At 39.9% G+C, this 25,210-nt stretch overlaps 1 protein-coding gene across 7 annotated transcripts in view; it reads left to right on the top strand.

Moving 5' to 3' along the window:
* traf3 (TNF receptor-associated factor 3) overlaps positions 1–24,992 on the top strand; it is a 31,165-nt gene extending 6,173 nt beyond the window's left edge. Inside the window, exons 1-14 of one of the 7 annotated variants that reach the window (XM_061894884.1) lie at positions 5,123–5,248; positions 8,409–8,472; positions 12,375–12,540; positions 13,701–13,752; positions 15,724–15,828; positions 16,201–16,365; positions 16,431–16,511; positions 16,677–16,751; positions 16,817–16,909; positions 17,073–17,213; positions 19,849–20,020; positions 20,088–20,431; positions 20,495–20,686; positions 24,577–24,992. In XM_061894884.1, the coding sequence (XP_061750868.1) occupies positions 13,729–13,752; positions 15,724–15,828; positions 16,201–16,365; positions 16,431–16,511; positions 16,677–16,751; positions 16,817–16,909; positions 17,073–17,213; positions 19,849–20,020; positions 20,088–20,431; positions 20,495–20,686; positions 24,577–24,612 (1,428 nt within the window). In that variant the 5' untranslated portion in view covers positions 5,123–5,248; positions 8,409–8,472; positions 12,375–12,540; positions 13,701–13,728 and the 3' untranslated portion in view covers positions 24,613–24,992. Of the gene's footprint in view, positions 1–5,091; positions 5,249–8,408; positions 8,473–12,356; positions 12,541–13,700; positions 13,753–15,723; positions 15,829–16,200; positions 16,366–16,430; positions 16,512–16,676; positions 16,752–16,816; positions 16,910–17,072; positions 17,214–19,848; positions 20,021–20,087; positions 20,432–20,494; positions 20,687–24,576 lie in introns of those variants that run through there. The other 6 variants (XM_061894882.1, XM_061894879.1, XM_061894880.1 and 3 more) reach the window with 6 other exon arrangements.
* Positions 24,993–25,210: the final 218 nt, after the last annotated feature.

The raw sequence follows: 25,210 nt of genomic DNA, 5'->3' as shown, positions 1-25,210 counted from the left end.
TGATTATTACTATAAAAGTGATACAATTTTCCCATCCTTACTTTGGGAATAATTAAATGTCATAATGCGAGGATAAATTATTTCGTACTGTGCAAAACTTAATAAAATGAAAAAACAAAAAGAAACATCTCATGGAGAGCACAACATAATTGGACAGACAATTGGCAATTTCACCATCACCTGAACTAGATAAACAGAGACAAAACCTTCAAATGGAATTCAATTTGATGTCAACAGAAGAAACCGAAAAACTTATTTTTAAAATCACGTGGAGTTCTTTATGAACATGGTGAGAAAGCAGGATGCCTTCTGTCACATCAAATTAAAAACCAAACCATTTCCCAGCAAATTAAACTGATTAAAACTTTATCAAGTGAATTAACAACAATACCTTGAGTCATAAATGAGACTTTTAAAACCTTTTTACTCTGAACTATTTACCTCTCTATGTCCAACCGATAAAATGGCTATGAGGAATTTTCTGGATAAACTGAAATTCCCACTTACATATCTTGGATAGCACTATTATATTCTAAGCCTAAAGTGTCCGTAAGCACTAATGGGATGAAATCCCAATATTTTTCACTTAGCAGGGGAACCCGGCAAGGGTGTCCCCTGGGCCCAATGTTGTTCGCTATGGCAATTGCATTTAAATCGGCTAGTTTTAGCAAAGGAATCTGTAGATGCGGTTTGGAACATACACTTTCACTATATGCAGACGATTTGTCACTGTTTATTTTGGATCCAATATCTACCATTCCTAAGATAGTTGAACTGCTCAACACTTTTGGAACTTTTTCAGGTTATAAGTTGAACTTTGCTAAGAGTGTTTCCCTTTAAATGACTTAGCTTTTGAGATTTACGATGCTTATCTTCCTTTTAAAATGTCTAGAAACAGCTTTAAATACTTGGGTGTACACATGTGTCATAAGATGCCAGATCTCTACAAGAATAACTTTATACCCTTAATTGACAAGATTTAAATCTGATCTGGAAAAGGGGAATCTTTTACATACAACTATAGCAGGTAGGATTAATTACATAAAAATTAGGTAAAAAGAAGTGTTGTTTTTTTCAGTGCTTGTGTAGTGATTTTCCTTATCAAATGAATAAATACACATTATAAAAAAGACGGCATAGACCTAAGGAAAAATATTCAGACTTATTTTATTTTATTACTTTGTTTTTGAACATCTCATTGTTAAGCCACCTGGTGGCAAGGTGAGGCACTGCCACACTTGCCTACTAATACTACTTAATAATAAAAATAATAATTATACTAACTTAGATTTATATCGCGGTTTTCTTAACATTCAAAGCGCTCACAGAGAAGTAGGACTCAACATACATTCACACCTGGTGGTGGTAAGCTACATAAGTAGCCACCAATCATTCATTCATCATTCATTCACCAGTGTGAGCGGCACCGGGGGAAAAGGATGAAGTGTTCTGCCCATGACACAGCGGCAGCGATTTTTTGGATGTCAATAGGTGGGAAGTGAACATGCAACCCTCAGGTTTCTGGCCGGCCGTTTTACCCACTACGCCAGTGGTTCTCAAACTTTTTTCAGTGATGTACCCCCTGTGAACATTTTTTTAATTCAAGTACCCCCTAATCAGAGCAAAGCATTTTTGGTTGAAAAAAAGAGATAAAGAAGTAAAATACAGCACTATGTCATCAGTTACTGATTTATTAAATTGTATGACAGTGCAAAATATTGCTCATTCGTATTGGTCTTTCTTGAACTATTTGGAAAAAAAGATATAAAAATAACTAAAAACTTGTTGAAAAATAAAAAAGTGATTAAATTATAAATAAAGATTTCTACATATAGAAGTAATCATCAACTTAAAGTGCCCTCTTTGGGGATTGTAGTAGAGATCCATCTGGATTCATGAACTTAATTCTAAATATTTCTTCACACAAAAGAAATCTTTAACATTAATATTTATGGAACATGTCCACAAAAAATCTAGTCGTCAACACTGAATATTGCATTGTTGCAGTTTTTTTTCACAGTTTATGAACTTACATACATATTTTGTTGAAGTATTATTCAATAAATATATTTATAAAGGATTTTTGAATTGTTGGTATTTTTAGAATTAAAAAAAAAAATCTCACGTTCCCCTTAGTATACCTTCAAGTACCCCCAGGGGTACGCGTACCCCCATTTGAGAACCACTGCACTACGCCATGCCATTATACTTGTATAATTCTACATGTATACACTAATACTACTTGTAAATTCGTACATGTATAATAATAATAATAATAATGATAATAATGGATTAGATTGATATCGCACTTTTCTGTTGTTAGATACTCAAAGCGCTCACAGAGAAGTGGGAACCCATCATTCACTCACACCTGGTGGTGGTAAGCTACATCTGTAGCTACAGCTGCCCCGGGGTAGACTGACGGAAGCGTGGCTGCCAGTTTGCGCCTACGGCCCCGCCGACCACCACCAATCATTCATTCATCATTCATTCACCAGTGTGAGCGGCACTGGGGGCAAGGGTGAAGTGTCCTGCCCAAGGACACAACTTGGATGTTAATAGGTGGGAAGCGAACCTGCAACCCTCAGGTTTCTGGCACGGCCGCTCTACCCACTACGCCATGCCGCCCCAAACTACACTCTTACTACTTGTATAATCGTACATGTATACACTAATACTCAATCAATCAATGTTTATTTATATAGCACTAAATCACAAGTGTCTCAAAGGACTGAACAAGCCACAACATCATCCTCTGTTCAGATCCCACATAAGGGCAAGGAAAACATACTACTTGTATAATTATACATGCATACACTAATACTATTTGTATAATTATACATGTATAAACTAATACTACTTGTATAATTGTACATGTATACACTAATACTACTTGTATAATTGTACATGTAAACATTAATACTATTTGTATAATTATACATGTATACACTAATACTACTTGTATAATTGTAGATGCATATACTAATACTACTTGTATAATTGTACATGTATACAATAATACTACTTGTATAAATGTACATTTATACACTAATACTACTTGTATAATTGTACATGCATACACTAATACTACTTGTTATAATTGTACATGTATGATAAATAAATGATGAATGGGTTGTACTTGTATGGCGCTTTTCTACCTTCAAGGTACTCAAAGCGCTTTGACACTACTTCCACATTTACCCATTCACACACACATTCACGCACTTATGGAGGGAGCTGCCGTGCAAGGCGCTAACCAGCACTCATCAGGAGCAAGGGTGAAGTGTCTTGCTCAGGACACAACGGACGTGACGAGGTTGGTACTAGGTGGGGATTGAATCAGGCACCCTTATACTACTTGTAAAATTATACATATATACAGTAATACTATATGTTGGAGCATATCTATATTATTTATTTATTAATTGTTTTGACAATCTAATCCAATGATGCCAATGATGATGTTGATTGATTATTGGATGTTTCAGATAATTTATATTGACAGATTGTTTTCAACTGCTCACGCTCCTCCTGGTGGGCCACTTCCTCCTCAAATAATTAATAAGACAGCACAGCTGGGCGCTTTGTCTGTCTGTCATGCTGAAGGAGTGAGGAGTGATATAGTTTGTTTACCACTAAATAAGTTATTTTGATTATATAGAAAGTCAACCACAGAGAATATTTTTTGTTTGTGAAAATAAATTATCAACATTTTGAATCTGGAAGTATTTTTGCGAGTGGTTATTGAAGAATTTAGTGCGTCATAAACCTCCTCCTCAGGACTACTCTGCAATCTTTAATCTTATTTTTTGCGAACCCTTTTCGGAACGACAGAGTAGCCGTAACACTATATGTATAATTATACGTGTATACACTAATGCTACTTGTATAATTATACATGTATACACTAATACAACTTGTATAATTATACGTGTATACACTAATGCTACTTGTATAATTATACATGTATACAATAATACTACTTGTATAATTGTACATGTATATAATAATACTACATGTATAATTGTATATGTATATAATAATACTACTTGTATAATTGTACATGTATATAATAATACTACTTGTATAATAGTACATGTAGACAATAATACTACTTGTATAATTGTTGATGTATACATTAATACTACTTTTATAATTATACATGTATACCCTAATACTACCTGTATAATTATACATGTATACAGTAATACTACATGTATAATTATACATGTATCCACTAATGCTACTTGTATAATTATACATGTATACACTAATACTATTTGTAAAATTTTACCTTATATAAATTATACATGTATACATTAATACTACTTGTATAATTATACATGTACACACTAATATTACTTGTATAAATGTACAAGTATACAATAATACTTATTGTATAATTGTACTTGTATACAGTAAGGCTATTTGTATAAAGTTTATTTATACATGAATACTGTAATACTACTTGTACATACATACACTAATACTACTTGTATAATTGTACATGTATACAGTAATACTATTTGTAATAAGTATATTTACACATGAATACAGGTATTCTACTTGTAAATGTATGCACTATCAATCAATCAATCAATCAATGATTATTTATATAGCCCTAAATCACTAGTGTCTCAATGGGCTGCACAAACCACAACACAAACCACTACGACATCCTCGGTAGGCCCACATAAGGGCAAGGAAAAACTCACACCCAGTGGGACGTCGGTGACAATGATGACTAATACTACTTGTATAATTGTACAGGTATACAGTAGTACTTTTTGTATGACATATATTTTCACAAACACAGTAATACTACTTGTACATATATATGTATACTATACATGTGGAAAGTATTGTCAATGCTTGATTTTCCCACGTTATGTTACACTATCATTACAAAATGGAATACATTAATTTCTGTCTTCAAAATTCTACACACAACACCCCATAATGACAATGTACAAACCTTTTTTGTCACATTGACCGTGTGTGTGTGTGTGTGTTTGCATTTGTGTGTGTGTGTGTGTGTGTGTGTGTGTTTGCATTTGTGTGTGTGTGTGTGTGTGTGTGCGTGTGTGCCAGGTCATGTCAGCTGGACACAGTGTTGACGGGAGGGAGGTACAGGTTCCCCTCCAGCAGGTGGCGCCCTCCCTTGCTCCGCCTCTGTCTGTGGCCCCTCTTATCACCCCACCTCCCAACCGACCAGCCAATCCGTGGCCTCCTAGCGACTCTTCACAAGGTGATGTTTTACACGCTTTACTTTTATTTCATGTGTGTACATATACATGTATATCACTGTATATATTTGTACATATATAAATATAAACATGTACATATATGCATACTATATATACATAGGGATGATGTTTGTTAAGAAATTATTGATTTCAATGCCATTATCGAATCCTCTTATCGAACCGATTTCTTATCGATTCTCTTATAAAAACCAGATATGTTGTTGTATATGGAAAAAAACACAATACTTGGTTTAACAAAATCTTGCTTTTCTTTTTTAAGAAAAAAAAAATTTAATAAATAAATGTTGACTGCTCTTACCCCCCCAGAAAATAAATAAATAAACATTGACTGTAATTGCCACTTTTAGTAGGCCACCTAAGAAAAATGAATGCAGGGAAAATCCTGCATTCATTTGTATTGTACAGTACTTTACATTTGAAACAAATCTCAGAGTAATGGTGTTGTTTACCTTTTGCTCCATTACATGTCAGCAAAATACAATTCTTAACCTACTTGTATTCGTCTGTGTTCACCAAGTTGAAGGGGAGGAGATTTTTCCCCATCATTCTCGTTAGCTTGCGAGTAATTTTGTTACTGTCCTCCTCACTCATCTTGTTGGGCTCTGCATTATATCTCACCATGGTAAATGGGTTAACGCTCTGTGCTACAGAGCAAACACTGCCCTGGTCACTCTGGCTGTCATGAATGTCATCATCTGAAATAGGATAACGTTAACATTAGGATATTAGACATACCTGCAAACTGTGGAGTGGTGTAGGCTACAAGATACCGTTAAAGTTATCAGACATACAAAAAAGGCAAACGTTAACGTTACCGATAGCCACTGACTATGCTTAGGTAACGTTAGTCTCGCTAACAATAATGCAGTCCTGGTTGACGTAAGAGGTAACGTTATTTTAGCCTTAAGGCTACAAGTTAACAGATATGGAAATGAACCGGCAACCGTTAACGTTACTCACCGGCACAATCACTGGGACTGCAGGTTGAAGCAGAAGAAGAGGGTCGTGCTTCGTCATCTCTGTCGCTGCTTGTCGACGACACGTTTCTCTAACCTTCAGGTTATGTACGGCCTGAACATGTTTCAACATGTTTGTTGTACTGCTCCCCTTACAGGAAATCGAAGCCTAGCAATAATTGCAGATAGCCGTTTCGTCGTCATATTTCTTAGTAAAGTGAAGCCATGCGGTCCATTGTTATTGCTGCTTCAGTATCTGCTGCCGAATGACTGAGCTACGTCATTTCCTGTGACGTGCCACAGGACATTTCCTGTGACACGGGATTCGTTCCCAGAGATTGGAATAAAGAACCAAATATTTTTCTTTACCATAGTGGCTTCGATAACGGGAACCATTTCTCAAAAGGGGATTTTGAATCCATGGAATCGGTTCTTTTCTCATTGAACAATCGGGAGAACCGGTTTTCGAACATCATCCGTATATATACATACGTATTCATAATAGTATTATACACATATATGTATATATATATATATATATATATATATGTATATATATATATATATATATATATATATACACATGTATATATACACGTGTATATATAGTCATGGTCAAAAGTTTACATACACTTGTAAAGAACAAAGAACATAATGTCACGGCTGTCTTGAGTTTCCATTATATTCTACAAATATTTTTTCGTTTTGGTAGAGTGATTGGATCACACACTTGTTGGTCACAAAAAACATTCATGAAGTTTGGTTCTTTTATGGATTTATTATGGGTCTACTGAACATGTGACCCAATCTGCTGAGTCAAAAGTATACATACAGCAATGTTGATATTTGGTTACATGTCTCTTGGCAAATAGTACTGCAATAAGGGGCTTTTGGTAGCCATCCACAAGATTCTGGTTGTATTTTTGACCACTCCTCTTGACAAAATTGGTGCAGTTCAGCTAAATTTGTTGTTTTTCTGACATGGACTTGTTTCTTCAGCATTGTCCACACATTGAAGTCAGTACTTTGGGAAAACCATTCTAAAACCTTAATTCTAGTCTGATTTAGCCATTCCTTTGCCACTTTTGACGTGTGTTTGGGGTCATTGTCCTGTTGGAACAACCAACTGCGCCCAAAGCCCAACCTCCGGGCTGATGATTTTAGGTTGTCCTGAAGAATTTGGTGGTAATCCTCCTTTTTCATTGTCTCCTTTACTCTCTGTAAAACACCAGTTCCATTGGCAGCAAAACAGGCCCAGAGCATAATACTACCACCACCATGCTTAATGGAAGAGGTGGTGTTCTTGGGATTAAAGGTCCCACCTTTTCTCCTCCAAACATATTGCTGGATATTGTGGCCAAACAGCTCAATTTTTGTTACATCTGACATCACATTGACAAAGTTAAGACATTCTGGAGGAAAGTTCTGTGGTCAGATGAAATAAAAATTGAGCTGTTTGACATAATCTAAAAAGAAAGATATGCTTTGTTATGAGCCACTCTTTGGTTATCCTGGCTGTGAGCTTCGGGTCATTTTCATGTTGGAAGACCCAGCCACGACCCATCTTCAATGCTCTGACTGAGGGAAGGAGGTTTTTGGCCAAAATCTCACAATACATGGCCCCGTTCATCCTCTCTTTAATACAGTGCAGTCATCCTGTCCCCTTTGCTGAAAAGCACCCCCAAAGCATGATGTTTCCACCCCATGCCTCGGGATGGTGTTCTTCGGCTGATACTCAGCCTTCTTTTTCCTCCAAACCCAACGAGTGGAGTTTATACCAAAAAGTTTTTATTTGGTCTCATCTGACCACATGACTTTCTCCCATTACTCATCTGGATCATCCAGATGGCCAGTGGCAAACTTCAGACGGGCCTGGACATGGGCTGACTGAAGCAGGGGATCCTTCCGTGCAATGCATGATTTTAAAGCACTACAACGTAGTGTTCTACTGATAATAGCCTTGGAAACAGTGGTCTCTCTTTTCTTATCATGAGTGATGCACAACGAGAAGAGATCTTACATGGAGCCCCAGTCCGAGGTAAAATAGCAGTCATGTTTAGCCTCTTCCATTTCTAACAATTGCTGCAACAGTTGATCTATTCTCACCAAGTTGCTTCCCAATTGTCCCATAGCCTTTTCCAGCTTTGTGGAGCTCTATAATTTTGTCTCTGGTCTCTTTTGACAGCTCTTTGGTCTTGCCCATGGTAGCAGTTGGACTAGTTGTGGGGTAAAGGTGGACTTTTTTTAAGGTAGACTGACAGTTCTCTGAGAGTCATAATTCTTGCTGATTCTCATATGTGCAAATACTTATGAACCCCAGTAACATACAAATAAATCATAAAAAAAAATCATACAATGTGATTTCCAGATTTTTTCTTTTTAGATGATTTCTCCAACAGTAGAACTACATCTATGATGAACATTTCAGACCTCTCCCTAATTTCTAAGTGGGAGAACTTGCAAAATTGCCGGGTGTGCAAATACTTGTGGACCTCACTGTGTGTGTGCGTATATAACGTAGGGCAAAAAAGTATATCGTCAGCCACCGATTGTGCAAGTTCTCCCTCTTAAAATGATGACAGAGGTCTGTAATTTTCATTATAGGTACACTTCAACTGTGAGAGACATAATGTGAAAAATAAAATCCAGGAATTCACATTTTGGAATTTTAAATAATTTATTTGTAAATTATGGTGGAAAATAAGTATTTGGTCAACCATTCAAAGCTTTCACTGATGAAAGGAGGTTTTGGCTCAAAATCTCACGATACATGGCCCCATTGATTCTTTCCTTAACACGGATCAATCGTCCTGTCCCCTTAGCAGAAAAACAGCCCCAAAGCATGATGTTTCCACTCCCATGCTTCATAGTAGGTATGGTGTTCTTAGGATGCAACTCAGTATTCTTCTTCCTCCAAACACGACGAGTTGAGTTTATACCAAAATGGATACATGGATGATACAGCAGAGGATTGGGAGAATGTCATGTGGTCAGATGAAACAAAAATAGAACTTTTTGGTATAAACTCAACTCGTCGTGTTTGGAGGAAGAAGATTAATGAGTTGCATCCCAAGAACCCCATATCTACTGGGAAGCATGGGGGTTGAAACATCATGGTTTGGGGCTGTTTTCTGCTAAGGGGACAGGACGATTGATCCGTGTTAAGGAAAAGAATGAATGGGGCCATGTATCGTGAGATTTTGAGCCAAAACCTCCTTCCATCAGTGAGAGCTTTGAATGGTTGACCAAATACTTATTTTCCATCATAATTTACAAATAAATTCTTTAAAATTCCTACAATGTGAATTCCTGTTTTTTTTTCCACATTCTGTCTCTCACAGTTGAAGTGTACCTATGATGAAAATTACAGACCTCTGTCATCATTTTAAGTGGGAGAACTTGCACAATCGGTGGCTGACTAAATACTTTTTTGCCCCACTGTATATATATATATATATATATATATATATATATATATATATATATATATATATATATATATATACTCATATATATTCACACATATATATATGTATATATATATATATATATATACATATATATATATATATATATATATATATGTATATGTGTGTATATATATATATATATATATATGTTTATATACATATATATATATATATATATATATATATACTATATGTGTGTATATATGTATGTATATAAATATATGTTTGTGTGTCTAAATATGTATGTACGTGTGTCTATATATGTATGCACGTATGTATATGTAAATATATATATATATTTATGTATGTGTATATATATATACAAAAAATGTGTATATATATATATATATGGGTATATATATATATATATGTATATCTATGTATGTATGTATGTATATATATATGTATGTATTTATGTATATACATATATGTATGTGTGTCTATATATGTATGTACATATGTATATGTATATATATATATATATATATATATATATATATATATATATTTATATATATATATATATATATATATATATATATTTATGTATGTATATCTATATATATATATATTTATATATATGGGTATACATATATGGGTATATATATATAAATAAATAAATATATATATATATATTTCTTTTTAATTTTATTTTTTTTTTATTAATTTTTTTTTAATTTTTTTATTTTTTTCCTACCGCTTATTCCCTTTTGGGATCGCGGGGGGGCGCTGGCGCCTATCTCAGCTACAATCGGGCGGAAGGCGGGGTACACCGTGGACAAGTCGCCACCTCATCGCAGGGCCAACACAGATAGACAGAACACATTCACACTCACATTCACACACTAGGGCCAATTTAGTGTTGCCAATCAACTTATCCCGAGGTGCATGTCTTTGGAAGTGGGAGGAAGCCGGAGTACCCGGAGGGAACCCACTCATTCACGGGGAGAACATGCAAACTCCACACAGAAAGATCCCGAACCCAAGACTGCAGGACCTTCGTATTGTGAGGCAGACGCACTAACCCCTCTGCCCCTGTGAAGCCCTATATATATATATATATATATATATATATATATATATATATATATATATATATATATATATATATATATATATATATATATATATGTGTAGGTGTGGGAAAAATCACAAGACTACTTCATCTCTACAGAACTGTTTCATGAGGGGTTCCCTCAATCATCAGGAGATTTTAATGGAAGCATTCACATACAATGGTTTATATAGGGCACAGAGTGGGTCGGTACAGGCAGGCGTAGGGGCGTGGTGATTGGCTCATGTGTTACCTAGGAGGTGTTTCCGTCTGTGGCGGCATGTTGAAATGATTTCACTGCGCTTGTTGAGGGATGATAGATCTGGATGATATATAATAAACAGTTTCTCTTTTAAGCATAGGTTGCATCTTTTATTACCACTGTTGTAAGGTGTGCTGGATGCAAGAATTTGCCATGTTATTCAACATTATTGTCTTTGAGGTTCCAAATGCTAAATGTGTTTGCTGAGTTCTGTAGAATTCTGCAAAGTCTGGTTTCTAAAGGAGGCGTTGTGATTATTCCATCTTGTTTTGAACGCTCCTTCGGTTAATTTTACGTACGTGTCGGATGTGTTAATGTCCTTGCGTGTTACCTTTGCTTGGTAAACGACTGATGTCTGTAAGCACCCTCCGTTGAGAGGGCAATCAGGTTTCTTGCGACAGTTACATTCCTTATTGGTTTCAGAGTCGTTTAGTCTGGGGGGAGGCAGTCCTTTTGCAATTGCTTTGTTGTGGTTTGAAATGATTTGTTGTATGTTATTCATACAGCTGTAGCTCAATTTAATGTTGTTCTTGTTGAATATTTTTCTTAGGGTGTTGCCTTTGGGGAAGTGTTTGTCGATCAGAGTGAGGAACTTGCGGCCGATGTTGGTTGAGACGTTTTTGCTGAATGGCGGATTGTACCAGATGATGTTGTTTCGTTTTCTGCTCTTTTTTGGTTGGTTTCCTGGAGTGTGTTCATAGGTGAGGGTGAAGTTGTATCCGCTTTCATCAAGTGCTTTCTGGTACGGGGGGGTTGCTTGGTCGAATTCATCTTTGCTAGATGACAGCATCGGGTGTGCATCCAGCACACCTTACAACAGTGGTAATAAAAGATGCAACCTATGCTTAAAAGAGAAACTGTTTATTATATATCATCCAGATCTATCATCCCTCAACAAGCGCAGTGAAATCATTTCAACATGCCGCCACAGACGGAAACACCTCCTAGGTAACACACGAGCCAATCACCACACCCCTACGCCTGCCTGTACCCACCCACTCTGTGCACTATATAAACCATTGTATGTGAATGCTTCCATTAAAATCTCCTGATGATTGAGGGAACCCCTCATGAAACAGTTCTGTAGAGATGAAGTAGTCTTGTGATTTTCCCCACACCTACATATTGCGCTCTACCACGGTATCGAGCACTATTCTCTGGATAATCCAATCAAGAAATATATATATATGTGTGTGTGGGTGTGTGTGTGTAAATCCGAGGAGGTTAATTTAGCTGCTGCTGTCATGTTTTTGTTGTTGTTGTTGTTGTGGTGGGTGGGGGGAGCATAGGCTGTAGCAAAGTCAATGATGTGCACATGAAGAGGGTTGCCATTTTGTGTCTTTGAAGTGGGCGTGTTGCATTCAGGTGCGGCTGCGGCCTTCCTGCCACTTCATGGTGGCTTCACTGACCACTTTGTAGAAAGTCCTGAAGAGAAGTACCGCTGTGAGTCCTGCAGGCTGGTCCTGTGTCAGCCTCGTCAGACCGAATGTGGACATCGCTTCTGTCAGAGCTGCATCGCTCACATCCTCAGGTAACACATGCTAACACACGCTTACACATGCTAACACGCGCTTACACATGCTAACAAGCGCTTACACATGCTACCGTGCGCAAACATTGCAAACATGCTACCATGCGCAAACACATGCTAGCACATGCTTACAAATGCTTAGACATGCTAAAACGTACTTACACATGCTAACATGTGCCTACACCACTTACACATGCTAACACTCCCTTACACATGCTTACGCATGCTAACAAGCACAAACACATGCTAACCCATGTTAATACACGCTTACACATGCTAACACTCGCAAACACATGCTAACACACACTTACACAATCTACCATGCGCAAACATATGCTAACACACGCTTACACATGCTACCATGGCAAACACATGCTAATACATGCTACAATGCGCAAACAATCGCAAACACATGCTACCATGCATACACACTCGCAAACACATGCTACCATGCGCAAACACATGCTAACACATGCTAACATGCTTACACACGCTAACACACGCTTACACATTCTACCATGCGCAAACACTCGCAAACACATGCCTACATGAGTTAACACTGCTAACACATGCTTGGACATTCTATTATGCGCAGATACATGCCAATATGCTTACGCATGCTACCATGCGCAAACACATGCTACCACACGTAAACACTCAAAAACACAAAGCCACCACGCCAAACACTCGCAAAAAGATGCTACCATGCACAAACACAGGCTAACAGAGGCTACCTTTTGCAAACACATGCCAACAAATGCTTTCACATGCTAACACATGCTTACACATTCTACCATGCGCAAACACATGCTACCAGGAGGTAACACTGCTAACACTCGCTTAGACATTCTACTATGCGCAAATACATGCTAACATGCTTACACATGCTAACACACGCTTACACATTCCACCTTGCGCTAACACTCGCAAACACATGCTACATTTGTAAACACATGCTACCATGCGCAAACACACGTTAACACATGCTACCATCAATGAACAGATGCTAACACATGCTATGCTAAACATATGCTACACATATACTATAAGTCAACACTTGTACAGTCGTCAGTTTTCTACTTCAACTTTGTGTGTGTGCGTGTGTGTGTGTGTGTGTGCGTGCTTGCGTGTGCGTGCTTGCGTGCGTGTGTGCGTGTCAGTGGTCCCAAGCCGGTGTGCCCAGCTGACATGGAGCCCCTGTTCAGCAACAAGGTATGGAATAAATAGACAATATTATTGATCAGACTTTACATTAATCATACATTATTGCTCAGACATTATTATCGATCAGACTTTACATTAATCTGAAATGATAGATTACAAATAACTATTGATAAAACAATATTATTGATCAGACTTCAAATTAATCATACATTATTATTGACCACACTTTACATTAATCATACATTACTGACCACACTTTACATTAATCATACATTTATTTTTGATCATACAATATTATTGATCAGACAATATTATTAAGACTTTACATTAATCATACGTTATTGATCAGATTAATTAAATGTTTTTATTGATTAGACAATAATATGGATCAGACTTCACATTAATCATCCAATATTATTAATAAGACAATATTATTGATCATACTTTACAATAATCATACATTATTATTGATCAGACATGATTACCGATCAGACTTTACATTAATCATGCATTATTGGTAATCAGACAATATTATTGATCAGACTCTACATTAACCACACATTATTATTGACCAGACATTATTTTTTTAATCAAACTTTACATTAATCATACATTATTGATCAGACATTATTATTGATTAGACTTGACATTAATCATACATTAATATTGATCAAACATGATTATTGATCAGACTTAACATTATTCATACATTATTATTGATCAGACATTATTATTCTGCGATGAGGGGCGGTTTAGCTCGGTTGGTAGAGTGGCCGTGCCAGCAACTTGAGGGTTGCAGGTTCGATTCCTGCTTCCGCCATCCTAGTCACTGCTGTTGTGTCCTTGGGCAAGACACTTTACCCACCTGCTTCCAGTGCCACCCACACTGGTTTGAATGTAACATAGATATTGGGTTTCACTATGTAAAGCGCTTTGAGTCACTAGAGAAAAAGCGCTATATAAATATAATTCACTTCACTTCACATGAGTTGGCGACTTGTCCAAGGTGTTCCCTGCCTTCCGCCCGATTGTAGCAGAGATAGGCACCAGGGCCCCCCGGGATCCCAAAGAGGAATAAGCGGTAGAAAATGGATGGATGGATGGACATTATTATCGATCAGACTCTACATTAATCAGAAATGATTGATTAGAAATTATTATTGATCAGACGATATTATCGATCAGATTTGACATTAATCATACATTATTGATCATAAATTTGTATTAGTCATTATTGATCACAAATGATTATTGATAGTTAATGATTATTGATCACAAATGATTAGTGATCAGATACTAGTGTTGATTACAAATAATTATTAATCAGTCATTATTGAACTCAAATTAATTTTGATCATTAATGATTGTTGATCAGATACTATGATTGATTACAAAGGATTATTGATTATAGATCAGACATCATTATTGATCAATAATGATTATGGATCAGAAAACAATATTGATCTTAAATGATTATTGATCAGATGTTATTGTTGATCACAAATTATGTTTGATCAGACATGATTATTGACGATACATGATTATTGATGAGAAATTATTATTGATGTGGAGTGATTATTGATCACAAATGACAAGTGATCAGATTCTGTTATTGATGACAAATAATTATTGATAAAAATGATTATTGATCGATGCTGTTATTGATGAGAAAAGATGATTGATGAGAAATCATTTTTGATGTGAAATTATTATTGATCAGATGCTATTGTTAAAGACAAATGATTATTGATGAGACACGATTATTGATAAGATTATATTATTGATGACATGATTATTGATGATAAATTATTATTGATGAAAAATGATTATTGAATTATTGATGAGAAATGATTATCGATCAGATGCTTAATTGACAAATGGTTATTGATGAGAAATGATTATCGATCAGATGCTACTATTGATGAGAAAGGATTTTTGACGACGAATAATTATTCATGAGAAATGATTATTGATCAGATGCTACTATTGATGAGAAATGACTAGCTGGCTGCTTTTTAGATCTTTCGGGATGTTTGTTGCCACCGGGAGATCATGGCGCTGAAGGTGCACTGTCGCAGTGAGAAGCAAGGCTGCCAGGAGTGCATGAGTCTGCAGCAGATACCTGTGAGCGTCCTGTGGGGTTGCCATTCCGACACAAGAACACGCTAACCTTGTGTGTGTGTGTGTGTGTGTGTGTGTGTGTGTGTGTGTGTGTGTGTGTGTGTGCGTGCGTGCGTGCGTGCGTGCGTGCGTGCGTGCGTGCGTGCGTGCGTGCGTGCGTGCGTGCGTGCGTGCGTGCGTGCGTGCGTGCGTGCGTGCGTGCGTGCGTGCGTGCGTGCGTGCGTGCGTGCGTGCGTGCGTGCGTGCGTGCGTGCGTGCGTGCGTGCGTGCGTGCGTGCGTGCGTGCGTGCGTGCGTGCGTGCGTGCGTGCGTGCGTGCGTGCGTGCGTGCGTGCGTGCGTGCGTGCGTGCGTGCGTGCGTGTGTGGGGCCCACAGGAACACCTGAACGTGTGTCCATTTTTCGAGGTTCCGTGTCCGCTGGGCAAGTGCAAGGAGAGGATGATGAGGAAAGAAATCCCCGAGCACTTGAGCTACAGGTGCAAACATCGACAGGCCGCCTGCGACTTCTGTGCCGCCAACATGCCGCTCGCCGACCTGCAGGTGAGCTACCGCCCTGACCTGGTCATCATCATTATCATCATGATGAAGCTGAGTTTGTGTGGTAGAAACATCAGGAGACCGTGTGTCCCGCCTTCCCCGTCTCTTGTCCCAACCTCTGCTCCTTCTCCTCCTTGCCACGCCGACAGGTAAACACTCACCTCGTGTGTGTGTGTGTGTGTGTGTGTGTGTGTGTGTGTGTGTGTGTGTGTGTGTGTGTGTGTGTGTGCGCGTGTGCGTGTGCGTGCGTGCGTGCGTGCGTGCGTGTGTGTGTGTGTGTGTGTGTCTCTACTGATGTGGCTTCTGCCTTCCAGCTGGCCAGTCACCAACATGAGTGTCCCAAAGCTCAGGTGAGCTGTCCCTTTCATGGCTACGGCTGCTCCTACAAGGTAGGACCACCTGTGTGCTCACCTGTATCACCTGTCTGAGTTTCCAGCAAGTTTCTTCCCACCAGGCTTTGAATCAGGAAGTCCGACAACACCAGAACACCTGTGCAGCCGAACACCTGAGACTGATGCTTGTGAAGAACATCTCCCTGGAGAGCAAGGTAACACCTTCAAGCTCTTCTTCCTCTTCACTGGCGAGGAACCTTCATTCCCCGTGTGTGTGTGCGTGTGTGTGCGTGTGTGTGTGTGTGTGTGTGTGTGTGTGTGTGTGTGTGTGTGTGTGTGTGTGTGTGTGTGTGTGTGTGTGTGTGTGCGTGTGAGCAGGTGGACGAGGTCAAAGATGAGTTGGTGGACAAGTGTAAAGTCCTACCTGTCCTCAGCACTCGTCTCTGCGACCTGGAGAAGCACAACACCGAACTAAGAGAGAAGAACCGACATCTGGAGCAGAAAGTGGTGTCCATGCAGGTTTGTGTTTCTTCTCATCGACTTCCTGTCACATGATGGTCGCATGACAACTACCTGATGGTAGCATGATGACATCATGATGGTCACATGATGACCTCATGATGGTCACATGATAACCACATAGTGACCTCATTATAGTTGCATGATGACCACATGATGGTAACATTATGGTTACATGATGACCACATGATGACTACAAGATGGTCACATGATGACCTCATGATTGTTACATGATGGTCACATAATGACTACATGATGGTCACATGATGACTTCTTGAGGGTCACAGGATGACCACATGATGGTCACATGATGACCTCATAATGGTCGCATGATGACCATATGATGGTCGCATGATGACCAAATATTGGTCGCATGATCACCTCATGATGGTCACATGATGACCACATGTTGGTCACATTATGACTACTTGATGGTCGCATGATGACCACATGAAGGTCACGTGATCACCTCATAATGGTCACATAATAACCAGATGATGATTACATGTTGGTCATGTGATGACCTCATGTTGGTCAAATAATGACCTCATGATGGTCACATGATGACCTCATGTTGGTCACATGATGGTCACATGATGACCACATGATGGTCACATGATGAACACATGATGGTCACATGATGATATCATGTTGGTCAAACGTTGACCACATGATGGTCACACATTGACTACCTTACGACCACATAATGTTCTCATGATGACCATATGATGGTCTCATGATGACATCATGATGGTCACATGATCACCTCATGATGGTCAAATGATGACCAGATGATGATTAAATGATGGTCATATGATGACCACATGATGGTCACATGATGACATCATGTTGGTCAAACGTTGACCACATGATGGTCACACAATGACTGCGTTACGACCACATGATGGTCTCATGATGACCATATGATGAGCTCATGATGGTCACATGATTACCTCATAATGGTCAAATGATGACCACATGATGGTCACATGATGACCACATGATGGTCACATGATGACCACATGATGGTCACACAATGACTTCATTACGACCACATGATGGTCTCATGATGACCATATGATGGTTGCATGGTGACCATGTGATGGTCACATGATAACTACATGATGGTCACATGATGACTACATGATTACCTTGTGTTGGTCACATAATGATTTAATGATAGTCACATGATCACCTCATGATGGTCACATGATGACCAGATGAAGATTAAGTGATGGTCCTATGATTACCACATGATGGTCACGTGATGACCTCATGTTGGTCAAATGATGACCTCAGGATGACTACATGATGGTAACATGGTGACCTCATGATGGTTACATGATGACCTCATGTAGGTCACATGGTGACCTCATGATGGTCACATGATAACCACATGATGACTACATGATGGTCCTATGATGACCACATGATGGTCACATGATGACCTCATGATGACTACATGATGACCTTGTGTTGGTCTTATGATGATATCATGATGGTCACATGAGGACCACGTGATGACCTGATGATGGTCACATAATGACCACATGATGAGTACATGAAGGTCATATGATGACCACATGTTGACTACATGAGGGTCATATGATGACCACATGATGGTCACATGATGACCTCATAATGATGACATGATGGTCACATGAATGTCACATGATGGTTTCATGATGGTCTTGTAATGACCTCATTTTGACGACATGATGGTCACATGATGACTACATGAGGTCACATGATGACTATATGATGGTCACATGATGAACTCATTATTGTTTACATGATGACCACATGATGGTCACATGATGACCACGTGATGGTCACATGATGACCACGTGATGGTCACATGATGACCACAGGATGGTCACATGATGACCTCAGGATGGTCACATGATGACCTCAGGATGGTCACATGATGACCTTATGGTGACTACATAATGGTCGCATGATGACCTTATGGTGACTACATAATGGTCACATGATGACCACATGATGGTTTCATGATAGTCACTTGTTGACCTCATGATGGTCACATGATATCTACATGATGGTCACTTGATGACAACATGATTGTCACATGATGACCTCATGATGGTCACATAATGTCCGCATGATAACTACATGATGGTCACATGATTTACATGTTTACAACGCACACCTCACATGCTACACAACTACTTTGAAGGACTTCCCTCTTGGACTTGTCCACTAACACCCTCTGCTGTAGGTCCCCTGCAACAATAGCTTCCCCTCCTGGTGACACAACAAATATTCCACATTATCAAGTACCTTTTTAACTGATTAAGAAGTAGATTAATGGAATAGATGAACATTTCCAGGAACACTCTTGAAGGTAGAAAAGTGTGATGCAAGTAACCCATTTATAACATTTAGAGGAACATGAGGGGGAACATTTAGGACATTTAGAAGGAACGTTTAGAGCAACGTTATTAGGAACATTTAAAACAACTTTATGAAGAACATCACAGGGAACATTTAGAGGAACATTATGAGGAAGGTGTTCCTCACTACACTGCAGCATGTAGCGTTGCAGTGATTTCTTCTAGAAGTTTCTGAAGACAAGACTGACGCTCTCACATGACCCTTCTGTGTCTCTCCATAGAAGTTGATGAGCTCTCATTCGGAAAAGCTTTTGGAGGTGGAGCTTGAGCTGCGCTCTCTCACTCTGCTCAGAGAGGAGCTGGACAAGCTCCGTCTGTCGCTGGACAGCGTCCGCAGCAGACTCTGCGTCCTGGAGCAAGGAGGACGCTCGGGCGGCGGCACGCTGACCATGGGTCAGGACGCACATGGCGGAGGGCGGCGGCAAGGGCGGAAGCCCTAACTCTGTCCGTCTGTCCGCAGCCTCTCTGGAGACGCAGCTGCATCGCCATGGTGACATGCTGAGCGTCCACGACATCCGGTTGGCGGACATGGATCTGCGCTTCCAGGTGCTGGAGACGGCCAGCTACAACGGCACGCTGATCTGGAAGATCCGCGACTACAAGAGACGGAAACAGGAAGCGGTGGCAGCCAAGACGCTGTCCTTGTACTCGCAGCCCTTCTACACAGGCTACTTTGGCTACAAGATGTGTGCGCGCGTCTACCTGAACGGGGACGGCATGGGCAAGGGCACGCACCTGTCCCTCTTCTTTGTGGTGATGAGGGGCGAGTACGACGCTCTGCTGCCTTGGCCCTTCAAGCAGAAGGTACCCACACCACCGCTGGGAGTGCTTTGCCAAAATACATGGCCTCTGTCTCCGTCCTGAAAGGTCAACCTCATGCTGATGGACCAAGGTCCCGCCAGGAAACACCTGGGCGACGCCTTCAAACCCGACCCCAACAGTAGCAGCTTCAGACGTCCTGCGGCCGAGATGAACATCGCCTCGGGGTGTCCTCTCTTCGTGTCCCAGAGTGTACTGGAGTCTGCCAGCTACATCAAGGACGACACGATCTTCATTAAGGTACTACATGTACAAGTACTAACTACATCAAAGTACTAGATGTTACAAGTACTAACTACATCAAAGACCACTCCATCTTCATCAAGGAACTACATGTACAAGTAGTACCTACATCAAGGAACTACATGTACAAGTACTAACTACATCAAGGACCACACGATCTTCATCTTGGTACTACATGTACAAGTACTAACTACATCACGTTACTACACCTAATACTACATGTACAAGTATTAACTACATCAAGGACCACACCGTGTTCATCAAGGTACTACATGTACAAGTACTAACTTTCTCTGCAATAAGACGCTTTTGGTAGCCATCCACAAGCTTCTGATTGAATTTTTGACCACTCTTTACAAAATTGGTGCAGTTCAGCTAAATTTGTTGGCTTTCTGACATGGACTTGTTTCTTCAGCATTGTCCACACATTTAAGTGAAAACTATGTTGGGAAGGCCATTCTAAAACCTTAAATCTAGCCTGATTCAGCCATTCCTTTACCACTTTTGACGTTTGTTTGGGGTCATTGTCCTGTTGGAACACCCAACTGCGCCCAAAACCCAACTGATGATTTTAGGTTGTCCTGAAGAATTTGGATGTAATCCTCCTTTTCCATTTTCCCATTCAAAGCACCAGTTCCATTGGCAGCTAAACAGGCCCAGAGTATAATACTACTACCACCATGTTTGATGGTAGGAATAGTCTTCCTGGGATTAAAGGCCTCACCTTTTCTTCTGCAAACATATTGCTGGGTATTGTGGCCAAACAGCTCAATTTTTGTTTCATCTGACCACAGAACTTTCCTTCAGAAGGTCTTATCTTTGTCCATGTGATGTCATATGTATACATATACATATAAATGTATGTATGCTGAATACAGTTAGTATGTAGTACTTGTACAACGATGTGTCTACAAGTATGCATATATAGATATATATATATATATATATATATATATATATATATATACATACTGTATTTTTCGGAGTATAAGTCGCTCCGGAGTATAAGTAGCACCTGCCGAAAATGCATAATAAAGAAGGAAAAAAATATATAGAAGTTGCACTTGCGTATAAGTCGCATTTTTTGGGGAAATTTATTTGCTAAAACCCAATGAAATTCTGGGTAATTATTAATTTGCGTTTATAATGTGTTACAGAGCCGATGTTCTCCAGAAATGTGTTTGTCATTCTTGTTTGGTGTAGATTCACAGAGTGCGGCACATATTAGTAAGAGTGTTGAAGTTGTTTTATATCACAACCATCAGTGTGATCTGTATGGCTGTGGAACAAGACCCCTGGTTAACACATAGTAAAAGCAAAAAAAAACCTCCTCCGCCATTTTCTAAATGATGACAGGGGAAGAGTCACTTGTGACGTCACGAATTTGACCCGGCGGTAAAAGTAAATATATATAAATATATATATATATACATATGTATGTATATATATATTTATATGTATGTATATATATCTATGTATATATGTATATACATACTGTATGTATATATAGATATATTTATATGTATCTATATATATATATATATATATATATATATATATATATATATAAATGATAAATGGGTTGTACTTGTATAGCGCTTTTTCTACCTTCAAGGTACTCAAAGCGCTTTGACACTACTTCCACATTTACCCATTCACACACACATTCACACACTGATGGAGGGAGCTGCCATGCGAGGCGCCAACCAGCACCCATCAGGAGCAAGGGTGAAGTGTCTTGCTCAGGACACAACGGACGTGACGAGGTTGGTACTAGGTGGGAATTGAACCAGGGACGCTCGGGTTGCGCATGGCCACTCTCCCCACTGCGCCACGCCACAAAAAAGTATTCAGTCAGCCACCGATTGTGCAAGTTCTCCCACTTAAAAAATGACAGAGGTCTGTAATTTTCATCATAGGTACACTTCAACAGTGAGAGACAGAATGTGAAAAAAAAATCCAGGAATTCACATTGTAGGAATTTTAAAGAATTTATTTGTATATTATGGTGGAAAATAAGTATTTGGTCACTTCAAACAAGGAAGATCTCTGGCTCTCACAGACCTGTAACTTCTTCTTTAAGAAGCTCTTCTGTCCTCCACTCGTTACCTGTATTAATCGAACCTGTTTCAACTCGTCATCTGTATAAAAGACCACAGCCTCAAACAGTCAGACTCCAAACTCCACTATGGCCAAGACCAAAGAGCTGTTGAAGGACACCAGGAAACTAATTGTAGATCTGCACCACACTGGGAAGAGTGAATCTACAATAGGCAAGCAGCTTGGTGTGAGAAAATCAACTGCGGGAGCAATTATCAGAAAATGGAAGACATACAAGACCACTGATAATCTACCTCGATCTGGGGCTCCACGCAAGATCTCATCCAGTGGGGTCAAAATGATCATGAGAACGGTGAGCAAAAATCCCAGAACTGCACGGGTGGACCTGGTGAATGACCTGCAGAGAGCTGGGACCAAAGTAACAAAGGTTACCATCAGTAACACACTACGCCGACAGGGAATCAAATCCTGCAGTGCCAGACGTCTCCCCCTGCTTAAGCCAGTGCATGTCCAGGCCCGTCTGAAGTTTGCCAGAGAGCACATGGATGATACACCAGAGGATTTGGAGAATGTCACTTCCATCTTCTACGCTGCCCCTGGTGTTAATAGCTTGGCGAGTGGTCTCTTGCTGGAAAGTGGATCCTGCATTGGCTTTCTGCTGGACACATGTTTGCCTTTTGCTGACTTTTCTCAAGCACCTTTGCCAGTTACTGAGCACTTTTTTGTGCCGCCATCTGAGCCGACTCTGTGTCCGCGCCATTTTGCAGCCTGACAGAATACACTGGAGTCAGGCATTGATGGTCCTGCAGAGGTCGCAGGATTGCTATGTGCCAATCCATTGGTGGAGGTTTTTAGGGCTCGGGAGGGTGTCGTATGTTGTCCTGATGAGTAAACTGAGCTGAGCCTGTGGCAGTTTCCAGAAATCTGCCCAGCTGATTACTCAGCTCAAGACACCCTTCCATGTAGTCCACCTCCCCTGTGCCCCAGACCTCACTCCGAGCTTCTCCTGCTCAATCCTGGTGACCTCAGCAACAACAAGGTCCTTCCTCTCCTTCCTGCCTGCCTTGGATCATAGGATGGGTGAATCGCTACATCCAAGGCCTGCCTGGTCTGTCTGGAACATGTCCACGACTTCTTGGTGTTGCAGTCTCCCCATTGCCTTCTGGACCTCCACTTCCTTCCAGTCTCGATTCTGGCATTTGCATCTGCCACTGCCCTGTCGGAGGAGTCCCTTAGCTCCATCACCAGCCTTGCCTTCTCCGGCCTGTAGCCCAGGGTGATAGATTTCAGGGGTAGCTGGAGTAAGTTCCATCCATACAGGCCAGCAGCTGAGCAGCATTGTGGCAGGCCAAGCCATTTTCGGAATAAAGAGTTTGCCTTTGCTTGCATCCGGCTTAAGGCTGATACGTGACTTCGCACAGCTTCAGATGCCACATCATCCTTGGGTACAGGGTGAAGTGATAACACCACACCTTGTACTTCCCAGGTAGCTGGCTTGCATCGATCTTTGACAGGCCCTCTTAAAGCTGCCGGAGGATGATATATATATATATATATATATATATATATATATATATATATATATATATATATATATATATATACATACACACTATGAATTGATTAACGTGGACCCGGACTTAAACAAGTTGAAAAACTTAGTTGAGTGTTACCATTTAGTGGTCAATTGTACGGAATATGTACTGTACTGTGCAATCTACTAATAAACGTTTTTATCAGTCAATCTATATTAAAGGTACTACAGGATTGTACTGTACTCGATATATTTTAAGGATACTTTGTTGTTTGTATGTTTGTACTGTCAGGTTACCGTGGATACGTCCGACCTTCCTGATCCGTGACCGTGTGACAGGTGACCTGGTCACGCCCACCTGGCGCATCATTGACGGGGGCGGAGCCTCGTCCAGCGGTAGCCGACCAATCGGCGCGTCCGTGCCACGTCGCCGCAGTTACCACATTGCTACTGATGCCATGCATCAAGCTTGACTTCCTGTTTACCGAGTCATGCTACCGAGGCATGCTGGGAAATCCCGTGGAACTATTCTCCTTCAAGGTGGACGTCCTGAGGAACGAGCAGTCGGCGGTGCTCCGGGATGTAATTTGGTGACGTCACTTCCTGTCCGACACGAGGAGACGGAGGCGACGTTTGAATGTTTGTCCACTAAGTGTCGTCATTTTGTCACAGTGAGCGTGAAAGTTAATAAAAAAACATATGTCGGGATCAGTTTTTGAAACAAGTCATTTTTGAAAGTAATTTTTGTAACATGAAGAAAACAAAAGGTTTTAAAGGCCTACTGAAACCCACTACTACCGACCATGCAGTCTGATAGTTTATATATCAATGATGAAATATTAACATTGCAACACATGCCAATACAGCCTTTTTAGTTTACTAAATTGCAATTTTAAATTTCCCGCGAGTTTCTTGTTGAAAACGTC

The sequence above is a fragment of the Nerophis ophidion genome, linkage group LG03 (genome assembly GCF_033978795.1).
Source record: "Nerophis ophidion isolate RoL-2023_Sa linkage group LG03, RoL_Noph_v1.0, whole genome shotgun sequence".
In the NCBI taxonomy this organism is placed as follows: Eukaryota; Metazoa; Chordata; class Actinopteri; order Syngnathiformes; family Syngnathidae; genus Nerophis; species Nerophis ophidion.
Note: the sequence above shows the minus strand (reverse complement) of the source record. Positions and strands in the feature narration are given on the sequence as shown.